The sequence below is a fragment of the Sturnira hondurensis genome, unplaced genomic scaffold (genome assembly GCF_014824575.4).
Source record: "Sturnira hondurensis isolate 20B ecotype Veracruz unplaced genomic scaffold, ASM1482457v3 Scaffold0001872, whole genome shotgun sequence".
NCBI classification, from domain to species: Eukaryota; Metazoa; Chordata; class Mammalia; order Chiroptera; family Phyllostomidae; genus Sturnira; species Sturnira hondurensis.
This window is the reverse complement of record NW_028074503.1, coordinates 38,133,716-38,149,867: the sequence shown is the minus strand read 5'-3', so window position 1 is coordinate 38,149,867 and position 16,152 is coordinate 38,133,716. Positions and strand designations below refer to the sequence as shown.

The 16,152-nt window shown below is 44.5% G+C and overlaps 1 protein-coding gene across 3 annotated transcripts in view; it reads left to right on the top strand.

Moving 5' to 3' along the window:
• NETO1 (neuropilin and tolloid like 1) overlaps nucleotides 1-16,152 on the top strand; it is a 72,893-nt gene that overhangs the window by 3,768 nt on the left and 52,973 nt on the right. For all 3 annotated transcript variants that reach the window (XM_037035734.1, XM_037035724.1, XM_037035743.1), the window contains exon 5: nucleotides 6,003-6,251. In XM_037035734.1, coding sequence (XP_036891629.1) covers nucleotides 6,003-6,251 — 249 coding nt within the window. The remainder of the gene's footprint in view (nucleotides 1-6,002; nucleotides 6,252-16,152) is intronic.

The window sequence follows — 16,152 nt, the reverse complement described above, 5'->3', positions numbered from 1 at the left end:
CCTAACGTCATGATTTAGAAACTGGTACTTCACTAGTTTAACACTTAGGTTAATAACCTGAACAGTTGTTATTTTTCTCTTTAATACTCCGAAGCACAGAACACATATGAATGTCAGAAATAAACCACTAATCACATTTTCCAAACACCAATCTGAATGGCAGTCACCTGAGTTCATGCTAATAGGTGACATTGTCATAATTTCACACCAGAGTCAGATTCCAAATTATGATGGCTTTTTGCATCACTCTCTCCCAGCTGGAAAGATAAATTGTGCTGAAAAAGAGGCTAGTTTCTCTCTGAACATTTTGTTGGCATCGCTCTCGTAGACACATCCCTTGTGAGGACGATTTTCAAAATTGCAGACGGACATTTTCTCCAGCAGTATTTTCAGTATAAGGGTTAGTAGCTCACAACCCAAAACCTGCAGCCTCATCCCCGTCCTGATGCAGAGCCGGCAGTCACGGGCACAGCGGCCTCGGTGAAAGTGTGTGTATGCTCAGCATTTACTTATAAACAGGAACACATTCATTGGATTGATCTTTTAAAGAAAACGTCTTTATGTTTGGCTGAGTTGGAGAATTTCTGTTTAGAAGGGATTGCTTTTCTTTTTGTGATTTTTGTCTGCCAGAATCTGTCTTCTCTCCCTGTTGTACTTGAGGTTGAACTTTTAGCAAGGACGCACCTTCTACCAGAAGGAGGAGGAAGATTTAGCTGAGATCGCTCTTATGAGTGATGGAAAGGGAGGTTGAGTTGCGGGAATTCTGGGTTAAAATTAGTGGTTCGTTTTATTAAGTCCATAGTACGCATCTATTCAACAGATATATGTTAGGAGCTTTAAAATAACATAGATTAAAACATTGGGTATCATAGGAAACAGGTGCATTTGTCATGCCTAGTTCACAGATGAAGAAGTTGAGGCTTAAATCCCCATAAGTTGTGTATTGAAGCGACAGTGTTTTAAACTTCAAAGTGTTTAAAATACAATGAGCTAGTTCTCTCATTTAAAGAATTAATTCAGAAGCAAATTCTTACATGTCCATGAGCTTTTGTGTTTACTGTTATTGAGAATTAAAAAGCAATGCTCACGCTTGATTTTAATATCACACACATATTTGCATTCATTCCCAGCGACGGGAAGGACAAAACTTAGACTTGGGAACTAGAACCTCCTGTGACTATTAATCATATTTCTTCTATAGCCTTTTTGACATACTTTATGCTAGTCCTTTTTATTCATACATTAATTTAACAAATATCTATTGAAATGACTACTGAGAAATGACCTCTGTTCTAGGTAGAGTCTAGAGAGTGCTGAGCAAAACAGATGTGATGCTTGTCTTGTGGAACTTACCGTGTGGCCTGGGGACTATGCCCCCCTCAGGAAACAGTCCAAAGTCCCCAAATTGGTCCAGTGTGTGGAAGTACAGGGAAGGGAGACAAGGCTCTATGGAGGGGAAGAGCTCACGAGTCATTTTTGAAGAACACGTAGGAGATGATCATTCCCTCTATAGGGTGTCGCGTGCGTCTGTTGAGATGAGGCATGCTCAGGACCCGAGTGTGGCGTCAGCGGGCTCCTGCAGTGGGTGAGGACAGGAACCAGGCGGGGACTGAAGAGGCAGCCTCTCTCAGGCAGAGTGGAACTGGGTGTTCGCCCTGTCCTCCCGGGAGAGTCTGAGTTGCAGACAATGGGTTGCCGCTGAGCTAGTTTAGAGAAATAGAAGGGTGGGATTTTGATGACGTGACTAAAGGAAAAGAACATATGTTGAAACTCACTGTGAAGAACCAAGTAAATATTGCGTTGGTCAAAAAGTTTTTTTTTCTTGTAAGATGTCTCTAGTAGCACTTAGTGGTCTTTAACATCATCAAACAATTTTGTTTGATTGCATCACGACATCAGCATGCATTAAAAAAACTTATCAAAATTGGTCTATGTTTTGTATAGCCATTTTAATATTGAAGAAGGAAGACAATAAGCAAAAATTTTGGCATAGTAGGCTTTATTATATCAAGAAAGGTATAAGTGCACTGAAATGCAAACAAAAGATTTATGCAGTGTATGGAAAAGATGCTGTGACTGGTCAAATGTGTCAGAAGTGGTTTGTGAAGTTTTGTGCTTGGAGATTTCTCACTGGACGATGCTCCTTAGCTGGGTAGACTGGTTGTCACTGTAGTGATCTAACTGAGACATTAATGAAAACTAGTCAACATATACCATGCAGGAGACAGCTGACATACTCAAAATATCCAAATCAGTATAATTATTGGTGAAAATAAAAAAAATGTGTCTTTCATTTTGTGGAAAAAGACTAACTGGACTTTTTGGCCAACCCAATATGAGTCACAGTAAAAGCTTGGGCTGCAGAAGTAACGATGACGATGGATCAGAGGAAGAAAAGAGTGGGAAGGAGTGGATCTGGGAATGAGGGACTGGGGAACCCCAGGACTATCCTCGAGTTTTTGGCTTGGTGACTCGTTAGGCGGAATTGTTGGGCCGGACAAGAAACATAGATAGAGAAAGAGGGTTTCAAGGAGAAACGATGTGTTCGACTTGGGTTTTTATGGAGACAGCTCCCAAAGAGATTGGATAGATGGATCTTTAGCTCGTGGAGGGTTCTGGTATGGAAAAATATATTTATAGGTTGTAAATATAGAGATTGTTGCTGAGGATATTCGTATGCATAAAATGATCCAGAGAGAGTATTTGGAGCACTGTTTTTAAGAAAATAGAGACACCTAGGTCCATCCCCAGAGCTTTTGATTCCATTGGTCTTAGAGCCGCAGGCATCCTTGTGTTACATCTCCCTGGGGATGGCAGTGGCACTCAGGGCTCTGGTCCCCAGAGGGAGGACGAAGGACATGGAATATCTAGAAAACAATGGGTAAGGGGTGGGCATAGTAAAGAGAAGGAAACGCCAGAGAAGCAGCCAGGGGGTCATGAGCCACTAGAGTGGATGAAGTTTCAAGAAGCAGGGAAAGGCCAAAGAAGCGCTTGCTACAGCACAGAAGGACCAGTCTGTGTGTGTGATCTCACTGACCGTGTGGGGGTGGAGCTGGCTAGTGTGGGAGGAGCGCTTGGGACTGTTGATGGACCTTCTGTGGAAATGCAATTTCTGTTTTCCTTTGCCTTCTCTTCTTTTAATGGGGCAACTCGTCATCTTTAATTCTGTAAAGGATTGCCTGCTCTGTAGAGAAAGGTGAATTTAAGACAAGACAGCTCTGGCTGGTGTGGCTCAGAGGCTTGAGTGCTGGTCTGCGAACAGGAGGTGGCTGGCTTGATTCCCAGTCTGGGCACAGGCCTGGGTGTGGGCCAGGTCCCCAGTGGGGGGCGTGGGAGAGGCAGTAGATCCATGTATCTTTCACACACTGAAGTTTCTCTCTCTTTCTTTCTCCCTACTTTCCCCTTTCTCTAAAAGTAAACAAATAAAATCTTTAAAAAAGAAAATAAAATACATGACAAAGGAGGACACAGATTGGGTCAGGTTTCTTAAGGGAAGAAGGTAAGTTGTGTTCGATACAAGTGGAGCCCCAGGCACCGTGGATGAGGACGTCCTCCAGCCCCTTCCAACAGGAGGCAGTGCGCATAGGAATGTGCAGCGTTTAGGCAAGAGCTCTCAGAGTTCTCATCGTGTCTGAGATGCTCCGAGAGGTCAAGAGCTCTTCAAGAGGAGGCTGTTAGTTGGCAGACAGAAGGCGTTCCAGCGAAAGGCAGCCGTGATGGGAGAAATTTGAAGGGGAAGGAAACGGAAGTTTAGGGAGTTGGATCTAGAGGGCTCCCAATGGTTGACATGCACCGTTGTCACGTTTGTATCTGTGACAAAAACTACATGACACAGACGACTTTCTAAGCTTCAGTTGGTGGTTCAGGTGTGCGTGTGTATAGTTAACTTCAACACTCTGGACCAAAGAAAAATGAGCCGCCACGTGAAACGGGGCCTGAGCGGAGCCTCGGTGCTGGCTCATTTCCTGGAGGAACAATGACGCACTGGTTCATCCACGTTGGACAGAACTTAAGTGACGATGACAATGAAGGTGCCAACCCATGCATCTGTGTTAGGTGGCCATGTATTTTCTAATAGGGAAAGAGGTAGCTATGTGTTGATTGGTAGAGTTTTAGCTAAATTAGCTTTATCTCTCCCTAAATATGCACCATTCACTTCTAAAAAATGTCCTCTATTCTGACCATCTCCTTCCTCATGAAACTTACACTGGCTTAGCTACGAGAGGCAAAGTCAGGCACATTCCATAGGATAATAATTTGTGCAAATGATACTTTGACGCTAATACACAAATAGATCGAGTTTCTTAAGCATTTGCCTTTTTGTTACCATACTTTGTCGGGGGCAGAGTTTTCTAGATAATTTCTTAAGATATTTTCCAATTTTCAGATTTAAAGACAATCATTGATACCTTCTCAGTGTCGATGGTTATAGTATTGACCTTCATGAGACACATTAGTGGTAGACGGGTTAGTGGTAGAACCCTTCAGGGTTTCACTTGTAAGGGTGATAAATGTCTCTTTTCAATGTCCGATGAGTCAGATATGCATTGACCTTTAACCCACTGAGCGTCAGTTTTATCTTCCGAAAGCATCGGGATTACATTCTCATTTTGTAAGTCCCTACTTTCGAAGTCATCATCTACCTCAATTCCATGTAAATTGTTGACATCCGCACAGGCAAAGCTTTCATTGTAAAGCCGTCGAGGGCCATAGTCAATGCAGAGTTCAGGTGCGGTGTACTGGGAACAGCAGTCAGGCAGAACAATTACTGACCACATGTAGGGGGTGGGCAGGCCCGGCTGCAACAGGACTCCACTCTCAGGGGTCTGGGAGGGGGGCGGTCCCTGCTGGGAAGCACTCAGAGGGCTCAAGTCAGCAGCTGTTTGCAAACTGAGAAAAATGTGTGTGACTATTTCAACAACTGTTCTGGCTGTGCTGGGGTATCCTGCCTGGGGTGTCCTTCCAGAATGCCTGAATTTTGAACTATGTAGATGTCACAAGGGAAGAATAAAGGGGCACTAGCAAATGGACCCGTGCAGAGCTTTCTAGAGCTGCCCTAGACGGCTCCTCCGTGATGCCTCGGTGAGCTGCAAAGAAATTTATGGAGATGGCAAGCTCGTGTACGATTCCCCGACAGACTGTTTTGGCAGGGCCTCACTAACAAGCACCGTGCTGAGCGCCGGGAAAAGGTGAATAGATGCAGTCTCATCTCCAGTGAGTAGATTTAGAGAGGTCTCTCTTACTCGAGATTTGCCTGTACAAACAGGAGTTAGCAAAACCTGAGGTATTCAATACTCAGGAGAGGGGGCAGATACAGGAAAGCCTGAAAGAGCATGTTAGCTCAGAAAAGGTGCTCTCTCTGCAGTGACTTGAGCTTGGGCTGCAGGCAGAGTTAGGGGGGCCTGGAAGAGGGGGCAGGAGGGGGCCCTTAAGGATCCCGAGTGTCAAGGGGTTGGATCAGTCCCCTGGAACTGATGATAAGAGGGATATGAGGAAGTTTGCACCTGTGAGGAACGTGATAAGATTTGTGTTCAGAGGAAAATGGCTCTTAATGACTTGTACGGCAGTTTCCTCTTCTCAGGGCCGTCTGGTTGGGATTATTTGAATGGTTGTGTAACTTCTGCTACACCTTTCTCAGGTGGTGCCCGACCTCTCCACTGGGTAGCCCAGGAGATGGGGAAAACTCAATAGAGAGGTGCTTCCCTACTTTCTCAACCCGAGTGGGCGGTCTTTCATGAAAATGCTGTGGTTGTTTAGTTCTGTGTGAGACATCGAAATGGCACTTTATATCAGAAGAATCTCTTTTGCCATGTCTGAGGGTCTCCCCTTAGACATCTTCACGGAAGCATTAGTCCTCGAAAAGCTAATAACAGCGTGCTTGCTTTGTGTATCCAACACCTCATGCTCAAAGTGTGACGGGTGTACAGGTAAAATTTGCGGTAGAATCAGAAAACTTAAAGACTTCGGAAGGGCCTTCTAGACGTGCTTTTTCTATTTTTCAGCGGCCCCAAGACAGTGCATTGAACTTCACTTTGATGAGAAATACTCGATTGAACCATCTTGGGAGTGTAAATTTGATCACATTGAAGTTCGCGATGGACCTTTTGGGTTTTCTCCAATAATTGGACGTTTTTGTGGGCAACAAAATCCACCTACAATAAAATCCAGTGGAAGATTCCTGTGGATTAAATTTTTTGCCGATGGAGAGCTGGAATCTATGGGATTTTCAGCTCGATACAATTTCACACCTGGTAAGTGAAGTCTTGTTTTTTCCCTTTTATTTTGTTCTTTGTTGGCTTAATATCTTTTTAGTATAAGAACTTTTGTAAGACAGCTTTATAGTTTTTCGAAGAATTTTCCAGCTCTATCAAAAGGCAAACCTCTCCTGTTCATCTCACAAATTCTGAAAGGGAAGTAAAAGTAAGTGTTCCTGAAGCCCGTGGGAGAGGTCAAGGGCAGTGGCTCAGGGCGTGGCCGGCCAGGAGAAAGACAGTTAATTACACAGATTTCCATTGTTCTGAGATGTGTCATTTCAGAGACTGTCTGTAGTAAAGAAACCAATTACACATTAAATCCCAATAAACTGGAAAAGGCCATTGCAGCATTGTAAAATGTATCCATCAAAATGATCTTTGGGGACTTGGAATGAAAAATTCATTTGTTCTGAAAAGTCATAATTTTTAAAGCAAATGGATCTTGGGACAAAGCAGTCTAATCTCTTTATAGAAATGCAAATCTCTGAGAGTTGGGATGAAAGGAAAACTGAGACCCAGCGCAGTCAAATACTCATTTGCGAGGCCTGGCGGTGATTATGTGCAATTATATAATTGCGCACTCCATGTCAGCTCTCCTTTTAACCTGAGAATATTGAAAAGGGCTTGTGATGTTGACAGGCTCACTTTATGATGAGTTATCATTTAACACAGGAAAAATTGGTTATCACGGTTTTAAACTGCGAGAGTGTCAGGCTAAAGCAATTCGACACTTAATGAAGAGAAGCCCTTCTTTTTCATGGAAAAATAAATCAAATTACATAAAGCACATCATTTAGATACAACTGCGTGTTTTTTCAGTTTGTACATACTGTCTTACTTAGGTTGTAGCAGGCGATAGATGGAGTCAGAACGTATGTACAGTGTGTCGAAGTTTCTATTTGTGTTACAAAGGCAGCCTCAGAACAGGGCTGGGGTGTTCAGTTCCAGCACTGAGAGTGTGAAAACAACACAAAATTAATGATGCTGTTCACTGCGATAGTGTGCTGTACATTGAAGAGGTTAGAAGGTAACTGTATCGTGTATATTCACCTGAAGCGTTAGGAATATTTTTATATGGCAGTAGGAGATTGTGGCTTTAATCGTGCTTGGCTAATATTGTGTAGCTTACAGAAATCGTGGGTATTTAACCCACGGCGCTCAAACTCACTTGATGTATTCCAAAAAGGTGCAGAAATTCAGGTGACTTTATTGGCGCCAGAGTTGCAAACAGAAATATACATATTTTTTACTTAACTGATAAGTGTGAGTAGAACCAGGGCCAAAAGAGAGAGGCACATGGTATGGTCTAAGCTTTTAGAATTTATATTTTCATCCTGGAGTTGGGGACAAAGGGAATAATGTCCAGGATTAAAAACTGTGGTTTCATAAAGGAGAGAGGGTCAACTAACCCAGTTTATCAGCATAAGCAGTGGGGGGTCAGGGGGTGGGGGGGCCTTGGGGCTCTGCCTGAGGCCACCTGAAGGATACAGGACCCCACCCCCCTAGCTGGGAATGGCCACCTGAGTCCCTGACTGGGGCTCTTCACCCCTCCTTCCTTTGAAGGGGTGTCTATCCTGGCCCAGGATGGCTATGCATGTGGCCCAACACAAAAATCATACGTTTACTTAAAGTCTTTTTTTTGCTCATGAGCTTTTATGAGGGTTTGTGTATTTAATGTGTGGCCCAAGACAACTCTTCTTCTTCCCGTGTGGCCCAGAGACCCCAAAAGGTTGCACCCCCCCCCTGCTTTAGAGGCACCTTGAACCATCTAGAGAAGGGAGCTTCATTACCAGGTGCAGCTGAATCGAGGAAACACGAGGAGATGATTTTGTGAGACTAAGGAGCAGTGGGGGACTGACCGAGGCTTAGATTTTTACTCGCATGGAGGGGAGCGGACTCTGGGCCCGGGAGGGAGCAGTGGGACCATCAGGAGATTTGTAAACCTCCACAGTGGCCTTGGCAGTGGCAGCGGAAGGTGATGCTCTGCAGCCCCAGGCCACTGCCTGAGGGCAATCTGCACAGGGCTCTGTCCAGGTAGCTGCAGAGTGCAGGGAGCCAAGTAGGCAGTGAGTCAGGGAGTGGGTAGGGGTAAGTGGCGATGGAGACAGCAGCCGGGGAACAGGGAGTCAGGCAGGGTCAGTTTGTCCTGGTTACATTTTTACTTGGTAGTAGACTTCAGGCAGGAATTTGGGGAAGCTCCCTGGGGAAGACACTTGGAGTCAAGGTCCTGATGTAAGTTATAGGGCGTGGCCAAAGTCACCTGGGCACCTGCATGGCCTGGCCTGGCTGGGAGGCGTGGACTCAGATCCGGCTGCCAGTCCTTGGCTTTCTTGTTTCTCACTCGCTGTAAAGTTTGCACATAATCCTTAACATTCTGTGTCTCAATATGTTACTTGTAAAATTTTTATTTGTACAATCGAGGTAATATTGACCGCCTCAGGAAGGTGCATTGATTGCCCACCAATGCGTATTGATGAGTTTATTCACGTCCGGTACAATCTGAACTATGGGCAGCCTATACTCTCACTAACTGGACCACTTGCCCTTTAAAAGCAGAGGAGGCTTGGTGGGTGCAGATTATTAAGTGGACAAGTGTCCCTGGTTTTCGCAGCTACAACCGCTCTGGCCCTGAGAGGGGCAACGCCTATGTCCACGATGTCATCCTTTCTCGTTAGGTTTGTCTAAATGGGTCTCGGCCTCTGCCTGGGGGTTCCAGTGGTTTCTGGTGGCAGTCATAAAGTGTGTCGAAGCAGACATGGCCGTGGGAAGGCCAGGTGGTCCTTATTACCTTTGTGAATTTACCACAGTCTGCAGTCTGGGTCTTCACCTCCCCATCTTGCAAAGGGCACCTATCCATAGGAATGATTCACACTAGTTCTCCAAGCTAAAAAACACTGGCTATACGTATAGGCACGTACATACTGATACATATACGTATATGCACATACATAAACAAGTACCTGTTTCCATAAGAATCCTTAGAGTCCCACAGCTTGGTTCTTCTTGTGGGCAACCACACACGGGTGTGCAGATTATAAGCAGACGGTCGATGGTGAGGGTGGAACACAATCATGAAGTGTTGTGTTGATGAAGTGTTGTGTTGATGATGTGTTGTGTTGATGATGTGTTGTGTTGATGATGTGTTGTGTTGATGCGGTGGCTTCCAGCCACGGTGCCCAGCTCTCCTCCACGGCGTGGCTCAGTTTGTCCAGTGGCGCCCTGGGTCTCGACCCGGGTGGTCAGCTCCCCTTCTCAGGCTTCAGCTTCTTTCTTGCCTGACCAGGACGCTCATTCATGTCAGGCGAAACATGTTTGTCTTATCATAAAACGTGTTTCTGATTCTTAGTATCCTAGTGGAGTCAGAGAATGTCTCTTTGACTTTCTTTTCTACTCAACTTGAAAAGAAAAATGTGCGTCCCTCCCTGGCTCCTGGGTTGCCAGTGGCTCTGCTTCCCAGCTGCTGGCCAGTGGAGCCAGCCAGTGGGACCTGGATGGAGGAGGGCAGAGCCAGGGAAGGTGTTGCCGGAAACACAGGCTTTTCCCGCATCTCGTGACTCATTCTGATGATGCCTCGCCGAGTTCAGGAATTGCGATGGCTTTGGGTACCGTGTGATCTCCCAGGTCCACTGGGCAGTGATGAATCACCAGCCGACAGAAGCAGGGTGAGGCTGAGCAGAAGGCGTCAGCCAGCTGGTCAGTCCTGGGGTCTGAAGAACTGAAGGGTGGGGTGAGGCTTAGGGAAGGGTGCGGGGGCCCAGAGCCCCGGTGGGGAGGGACCTCTCTTCTTCCTTTGTGAACAAAGTCGTGTCCAGACATCTACTCACCACTACACTCTCCTACTCCTGAGAAGAGACGTGAGTTCCGGATCACTAACAATGCTAAAAGGTATATGATGGAAAAGTTGATCACCCACCAGTAATTAATAGGAAAATGTCTAAAAGTGCTCATGGTAGTAGAATGATATTTTTTCATCTTAGGACAATTTTTTTCTTAAAAAAGATTTAAACCATATTTACTATATAAAAAGGAATGGTGAGAAAATATTTGTGCTCTGGCTGGTGTTGCTCAGTGGATTGGCCAGCTGGTGAACCAAAGGGTCGCTGGTTCGATTCCTAGTCAGGGCACAGGCCTGGGTTGAGGCTAGGTCCCCAGTAGGGGGTGCACGAGAGACAACCACACATTGTGTTTCTCTCCCTCTTTCTCTCTCCCTTCTCCTCTCTCTAAAAATAAATAAATAAAATCTTTAAAAAAAGAAAATATTTGTGATGAAAGTATTTTAGTAATACTAGAATGGTAGTCACCAAATACGATTACCCGAGGCAGGAGCCATGAAGGAATGAGGAGGACTTGAAGGGACTAAGATCAAGAAATACTGAACATTTATCAGCATCATCAGTTTTGCCTTAATTTTTGAAAAATGATACCATATTACTTGTGTAAGTAAAGTGACTTAGGATAAAATATCTAAAAAAGAAAAAAATACTAGAATAGGTAATTTTGAAAGGAATTTTTAGGAGGGAGAATACCATTTCTTCGTATTCTATTTCTTCGTGATTTTTTTTAATACTCAAAGAAGAACTTTTGAGTAGAAAATAACTTTCTCCACCAGCTGGCTGCTTCCATGCCTCAATTTTCTCTGCCAGGTGGAAATAAGAACCATAGAGAGAACATGTAGTGGTGTCTGTCCCTCTCCATCCCAGGGACACAACCAGGGACTTCGTTCAGTTTTAAGAAAGAGAAACACTCAGGAGGACACTGCCCGCTCTTGGGGAGAGGAACCCGTTCAGTGTCTCTAGGGACGAATGTCCTTTGTTTGCCCTGTTTCCTACTCCTCGAGGGGGAGACTGTCCGCTGTGTGTGGACACATCGTGCGATGCCGTGGAATCATCCTCTTTGGACGATAGTTTTCTGGACTAGTTTTGCGAAACAAAGTTATACACCGCCTGCGGGAGAACTGTGATGTAAAGCAGCAAGTAGGCGAGGCTGAGTTCCATGTGGCGTGGAAGTGAATGGAGCCGTTAAATGAGTTGGATTTCTGATGTTACTTTGTACTTAAATAGCACCTTTCATCCGAGGAGCTCAAAGTACGTTAGGAGCATTCTCTCTGGTTCCTGCCTCTCCGAGTTGGTTCTGACCGACTTCAAAGCCATGGAAATACACTGCAGTGCGGAGAGTTCAACTGAGTGTTTAAAAAGATTCCTATGCATGTTAAATCAAATATATTATTTAGTAAAATATTGTCATGGGTTTGATGCAGTTTTAATTATCCAGTGCAGCAGTTTTTCTTCTTTTTTAAAAAATCCAAAATGCAAATGCCTGTGTGAGTATCAATCATGCTGAAAGTGACTACATTTTTTTGTCAAGAAATCTGACGTCTGATGCATGTATGCTCTGGTAAAAAGGAAAAAAAATAGGCATGTGTCTGCATCGTTTTTAACAACTGAAGTTTCTTTTGGGTTTTGCTCTAAGAAAATGAAACACTAAAAGTTTGACTGGCTAAGGTTAAAAGAAGGACTTTATTTGGTGATTTGTTTTTCACAGAGAAATACATTTGGGTCAGATCATTGGTATTGTCTTCCTACCAGATGTTTAGTGTAGACCCAAAATATTTCCATTTCAGCTTCAGCAAAGGACGACAAAAGGAAAATGCACGATGCAGAGTCACATGTCTTCTTGAGGCAAATTTTTCAAGAAATGTGGCTAAAAATTTCAGAGTCACAGAGGGACAAATTTACCAACATCTGATAGGTGTCACGTGAGGACAGTTTCACCTAGCCAGCCCCTGACTGGGTGGATCTGATGTCTCCAATACAGGGCACAGGCAGAGGGGAGAGAGAGAGAGAGAGACAGAGAGATGCTTTGGTCTAGGTGGGTGTTCAGGAGAGAAGTTGAGAGTGGGAGAGAAAGTTTCCCGGATTAGCTTCCATCTGTGCAGAGAATACTGAAAGGCGCCGCAAAGGAAAAGGATGACTTTTAAGAAGTTCCCTGCACAGAGAGGTGCCGTCCTTGTCCTGTTGTGTCCTGCAGTGGTGGGGGAAAGTGCTTGGTGTGCTCTTGTTTATTCAGTGGTTCACGGCTGGACCATATGGTTCTGACTATGGTGTCCCTGGGACTAGAACACACAGAGTCTCGGGCATATTGCCCGTGTAGATGTGCATTTTCTGTAGAGCCGAAAGAGACCTGAAAGTTCATCTCCTTTGACCTTTCCATGGTAAAGATGAAGAAACCAAGGTCTAGAGAAGAAGGGTCAGCCAGGTGCGTCAGCCCCGTGTGGAAGTTCAGCTCCTGCTTATACCTTGCTGGTTATGCAACCCTGCACTGACACACTTTCTGTAAAGAGTAGAGATCATGACTTTAATTACATCACATATTGCAAGTACTGTTAGTACAGTTATATTAAGAAATTTAATTAAGGGGTAATACTAGCTCACTCACATCTCATCGTTAACTGGTATATGCATGTAAAAATTCACCTCTTCCGTGTCGTCCGAAATGGCTCCCAATTTGCAGTGCCCGGTCTGCCTCCCCGCTCCCTCTAATACCAAATTCTGCCTTTGTGACCCATCTGAGCCGTCGGGAAGCATCAGATTTACTTCTTGTGTTCCTCAAGCATCTATCTGTATTACTGACTCGGTCACCTGTGAGTCCTGATCCCATGACTTGAAACCTGTAGCTCACATGGCGAAGTACTCAAGGTGAAACTATCATTTCTTTCTTCTAGATGTCTCAGAGTTTTTTCTCCTTCATCACACAAGTCTCTGACTTTTTCGTGTGAGGCCAGTTGCTTCCAGTCGCCTGCACCCTCCCTCCCCCGGGGCTGCTGTACGAGAGTACAGCATTAGGGATGCTCCCACTCCCATCTGGAAACCCGGGAGTAGACCACATTCATATCTATTCCTGCAACTGGGCGCTGCTCACTAACATGCGTGAAGGGGACTCAAGGACTCGCCGAGGCCATGACTCAGCCAGAGTGTCACCTCTGCACCCAGTCCCATAGTAGTCCCAATGTCAAAGGGCCAAAATCCACCACCCTTCACTTACGTGGTCCTAAGGAGAAACTGCGTCATTTGAGCAAGGAGAATATCCAAGAAACAAAAGAGAAATACTGCACATGCTCTCTCTTCATTTTGCACTCACTTGTGTTTTTCTGGGTTTCAATAGTTAGTAGGCTTTTTTAGTAATCTTTTGGAAAACTCTAGCATTTAACTTATTGTATATTCAGGAAGCATGCTTTTCAAATTATAGACATTCTCTATGTTTTGCCTAATAAAATATTCTAGCCTTTTCATTTTTAAAAAACATATTCTTTCATAACAATTTATAGATAATTTGAGGCTTATTGTTATTTTATTTATGTGCAAAATAAATCAAGAGATTATTAGGAAAACTACTCACATTATTTTGTTCATGACCAAAAACATTTCCTTATTTTAGAATTTGCATTCCATTATAGCTATGTGAGTATAGCTCATGTTGCTATTCTTAAAGTGAATGCACAGAACAGCTTAATTTCCATGAGGGCGTATTTAAAGCTTACATTTGCTCAACAAATATTTATTGATCTACTGTGCTAACACTGTAGAATCATAGTATATCCAAGACCTATCTTTCTGACAATGACTTCATAAAGTATAAGAAAGACGAAATCAGATGCAGAAGACACCCCCAAAAATGTGTATGTCCTAAGTCCTGCAATTTGAATAGATGCGGTTACACGGCAATGGGAAATGAGGATAGTAGGTTGGATTAAGATGGCCAACCAGCTGATTTGAATGCGAGAAGATTAACTTGGCTTATCTGGGAGGGTCCAATGTAACCAAAAAGTCCTGCAGTCCAGACGATCGAGGCAGAAGGTCCTTGTCAGATCCTGTGATGTAAGAAAGACTCCAATGGCTATTTTTGGGTTTGAAGGTAGGGGGGAAGGACCCGCAAGCCAAGGAATGTGAGAACCCTCTAGACACTGGGAAAAACAAGGAATGGATCTTCTAGAAAAAAACACACACAAGCCTAACAAACCTTGATTTAGCTCGGACCCACTGCAGACTTGACGCCCAGAACTCAGAACACCTTTGTTCCAACTGCAGGGTGCCTCCCTTGCTTAGCTGGATTTTCCCAAGCACAAATTGGTTCCATATCTCTATCTCCAGCTATATTTGGTTTCATGTGAGTCATCTTTTTGTATAAAGATATCCACAACCACAACAAAATAACCACTTGCCGTTCTGCCCGAAGATGCACATGGGTCGGTGGGGTTTTTGTTTGTGGCCACGACAGCAGTGTGTGGAACCTGGCACCCGTGAAGCCTCTGTCTCTTCGCAGCACATTTGCCTGATATCTCTGCTTCAAAAGAGCTAAGCTATGTGTTCTTGCTTGCTCCGTTGGCTGGCTTCCCACCAGTCCACAGCGAAGCTGACTTGCTCGAAATTCTGCTTTGGTCCATCCCTTCCCAACAACTTGCAGACACCTGGCTTTGCCTAGACAACCGTGAGAGCCAGAGTGATTATAAGATATCAGAGCTCTTCACAATCAGCAGGGCAGTTACCCACAAAAGACTTTAACTTGACTTGTTTAAGCAGCAGCACACAGGAGTCATAAATCTGCCACTTCTGTTTTGTTCCCTGTCAATCATAAGCCAAATCAGAAGACATCTATTCCCTGGAAATGTTTCTTCTGAAATTTGCACTTCAAAGCCCCGAGGAGTTTCTGTAAGAGACTCCGAGAGAAATCAGTGCCACTTTAAAGCGTCCCAGACTCTGTGACTCTTGCTGGTGCCGTCGGAAAGGAAAGAGCGTTTTCTTAGCAGATCCAGTGGCCAAGTTGAAGGGCATGTGGAGAGTGGTCAGTGCTGGGCTGATGAGTGAGCAGAGAGCACGAAGGTTGTCATGGCAATGATAAGTGAAGTCTGAAATAGAGGGTTTCCATGGGCTTAACATGAGTCAGCCTCGCAAAGACCTGCTGCTGTGGATTATTGGTTAACGGATAAGAACACGGTTGCTCTCTCTTTTGCATGTGCGGATGACTTTCTTTTAATAATCACCTTTCTTGTTGAATTGTGAAGGTGACGTTGGTTCATAGAAGTATTGACAGACAGGTTTCAGGTGTATGCTCCTATAATACATCTTCCGTGCATTGTACTGTGTGTTCCCCACCCCGAGTCAAGTCTCCTTCCGGCACCGTTTATCCCCCTCTACTCTGTCCTTCCTCATCTTGAAATAACATTCGCATCTCAATTTTAAATGAAAACGAAGAGGCCCTTTAAAAATATATACCACCATGCTTGGGTTTTTTTTAACTGTTTTACCTTTTGTGTGATTTCCATTCTGTTCTCTGTCTTCCTGGGTGCTTGCTCTGCTGGCCGCCGGCCGCCCTGCCCCCCCAGATACTCCCGGTCCCCTGCGCAGGGCTGCTCAGTTCTCGAAGCGGCGCGGGCCTGGCCCTGCTGCTCCAGGCTGTGTGCTGCACCTGTGGGCTCTGCCAGCCTCTTCTCTTGTTTGTTTGTTATGCTCCCCCAGCTTCTAGAAAAAATACAGATACCATTTCCACCTGGACTATTTATGAACCCTTAATATAGGAGTGTAGCAATTGTATGAACAAATAGGGTATTTCGTTTCCTGCATAAAATGTTCGCGTTGGCATTTAGTTCCTAGGGCTAAACTTCTCTAGCTTGAATCAGATTTTTTTTCTTCTAGCAACAACTTACATGTTCTATTCTAGATGATAAAGCTCAACTTTCTGTTAAGCTACCATAAAAATAGTTCTAAGCATGTGGTCTGGTATGGTCTTCTCATTACCTGGGGGTGAGATATTCTTCTACACTGAGAAAAGTTCTTCAGTGGTTTCAGGTTATTTTCAATGTAACCTGTAAACCTTCATGGGGCAAACACACCACTCATCACTT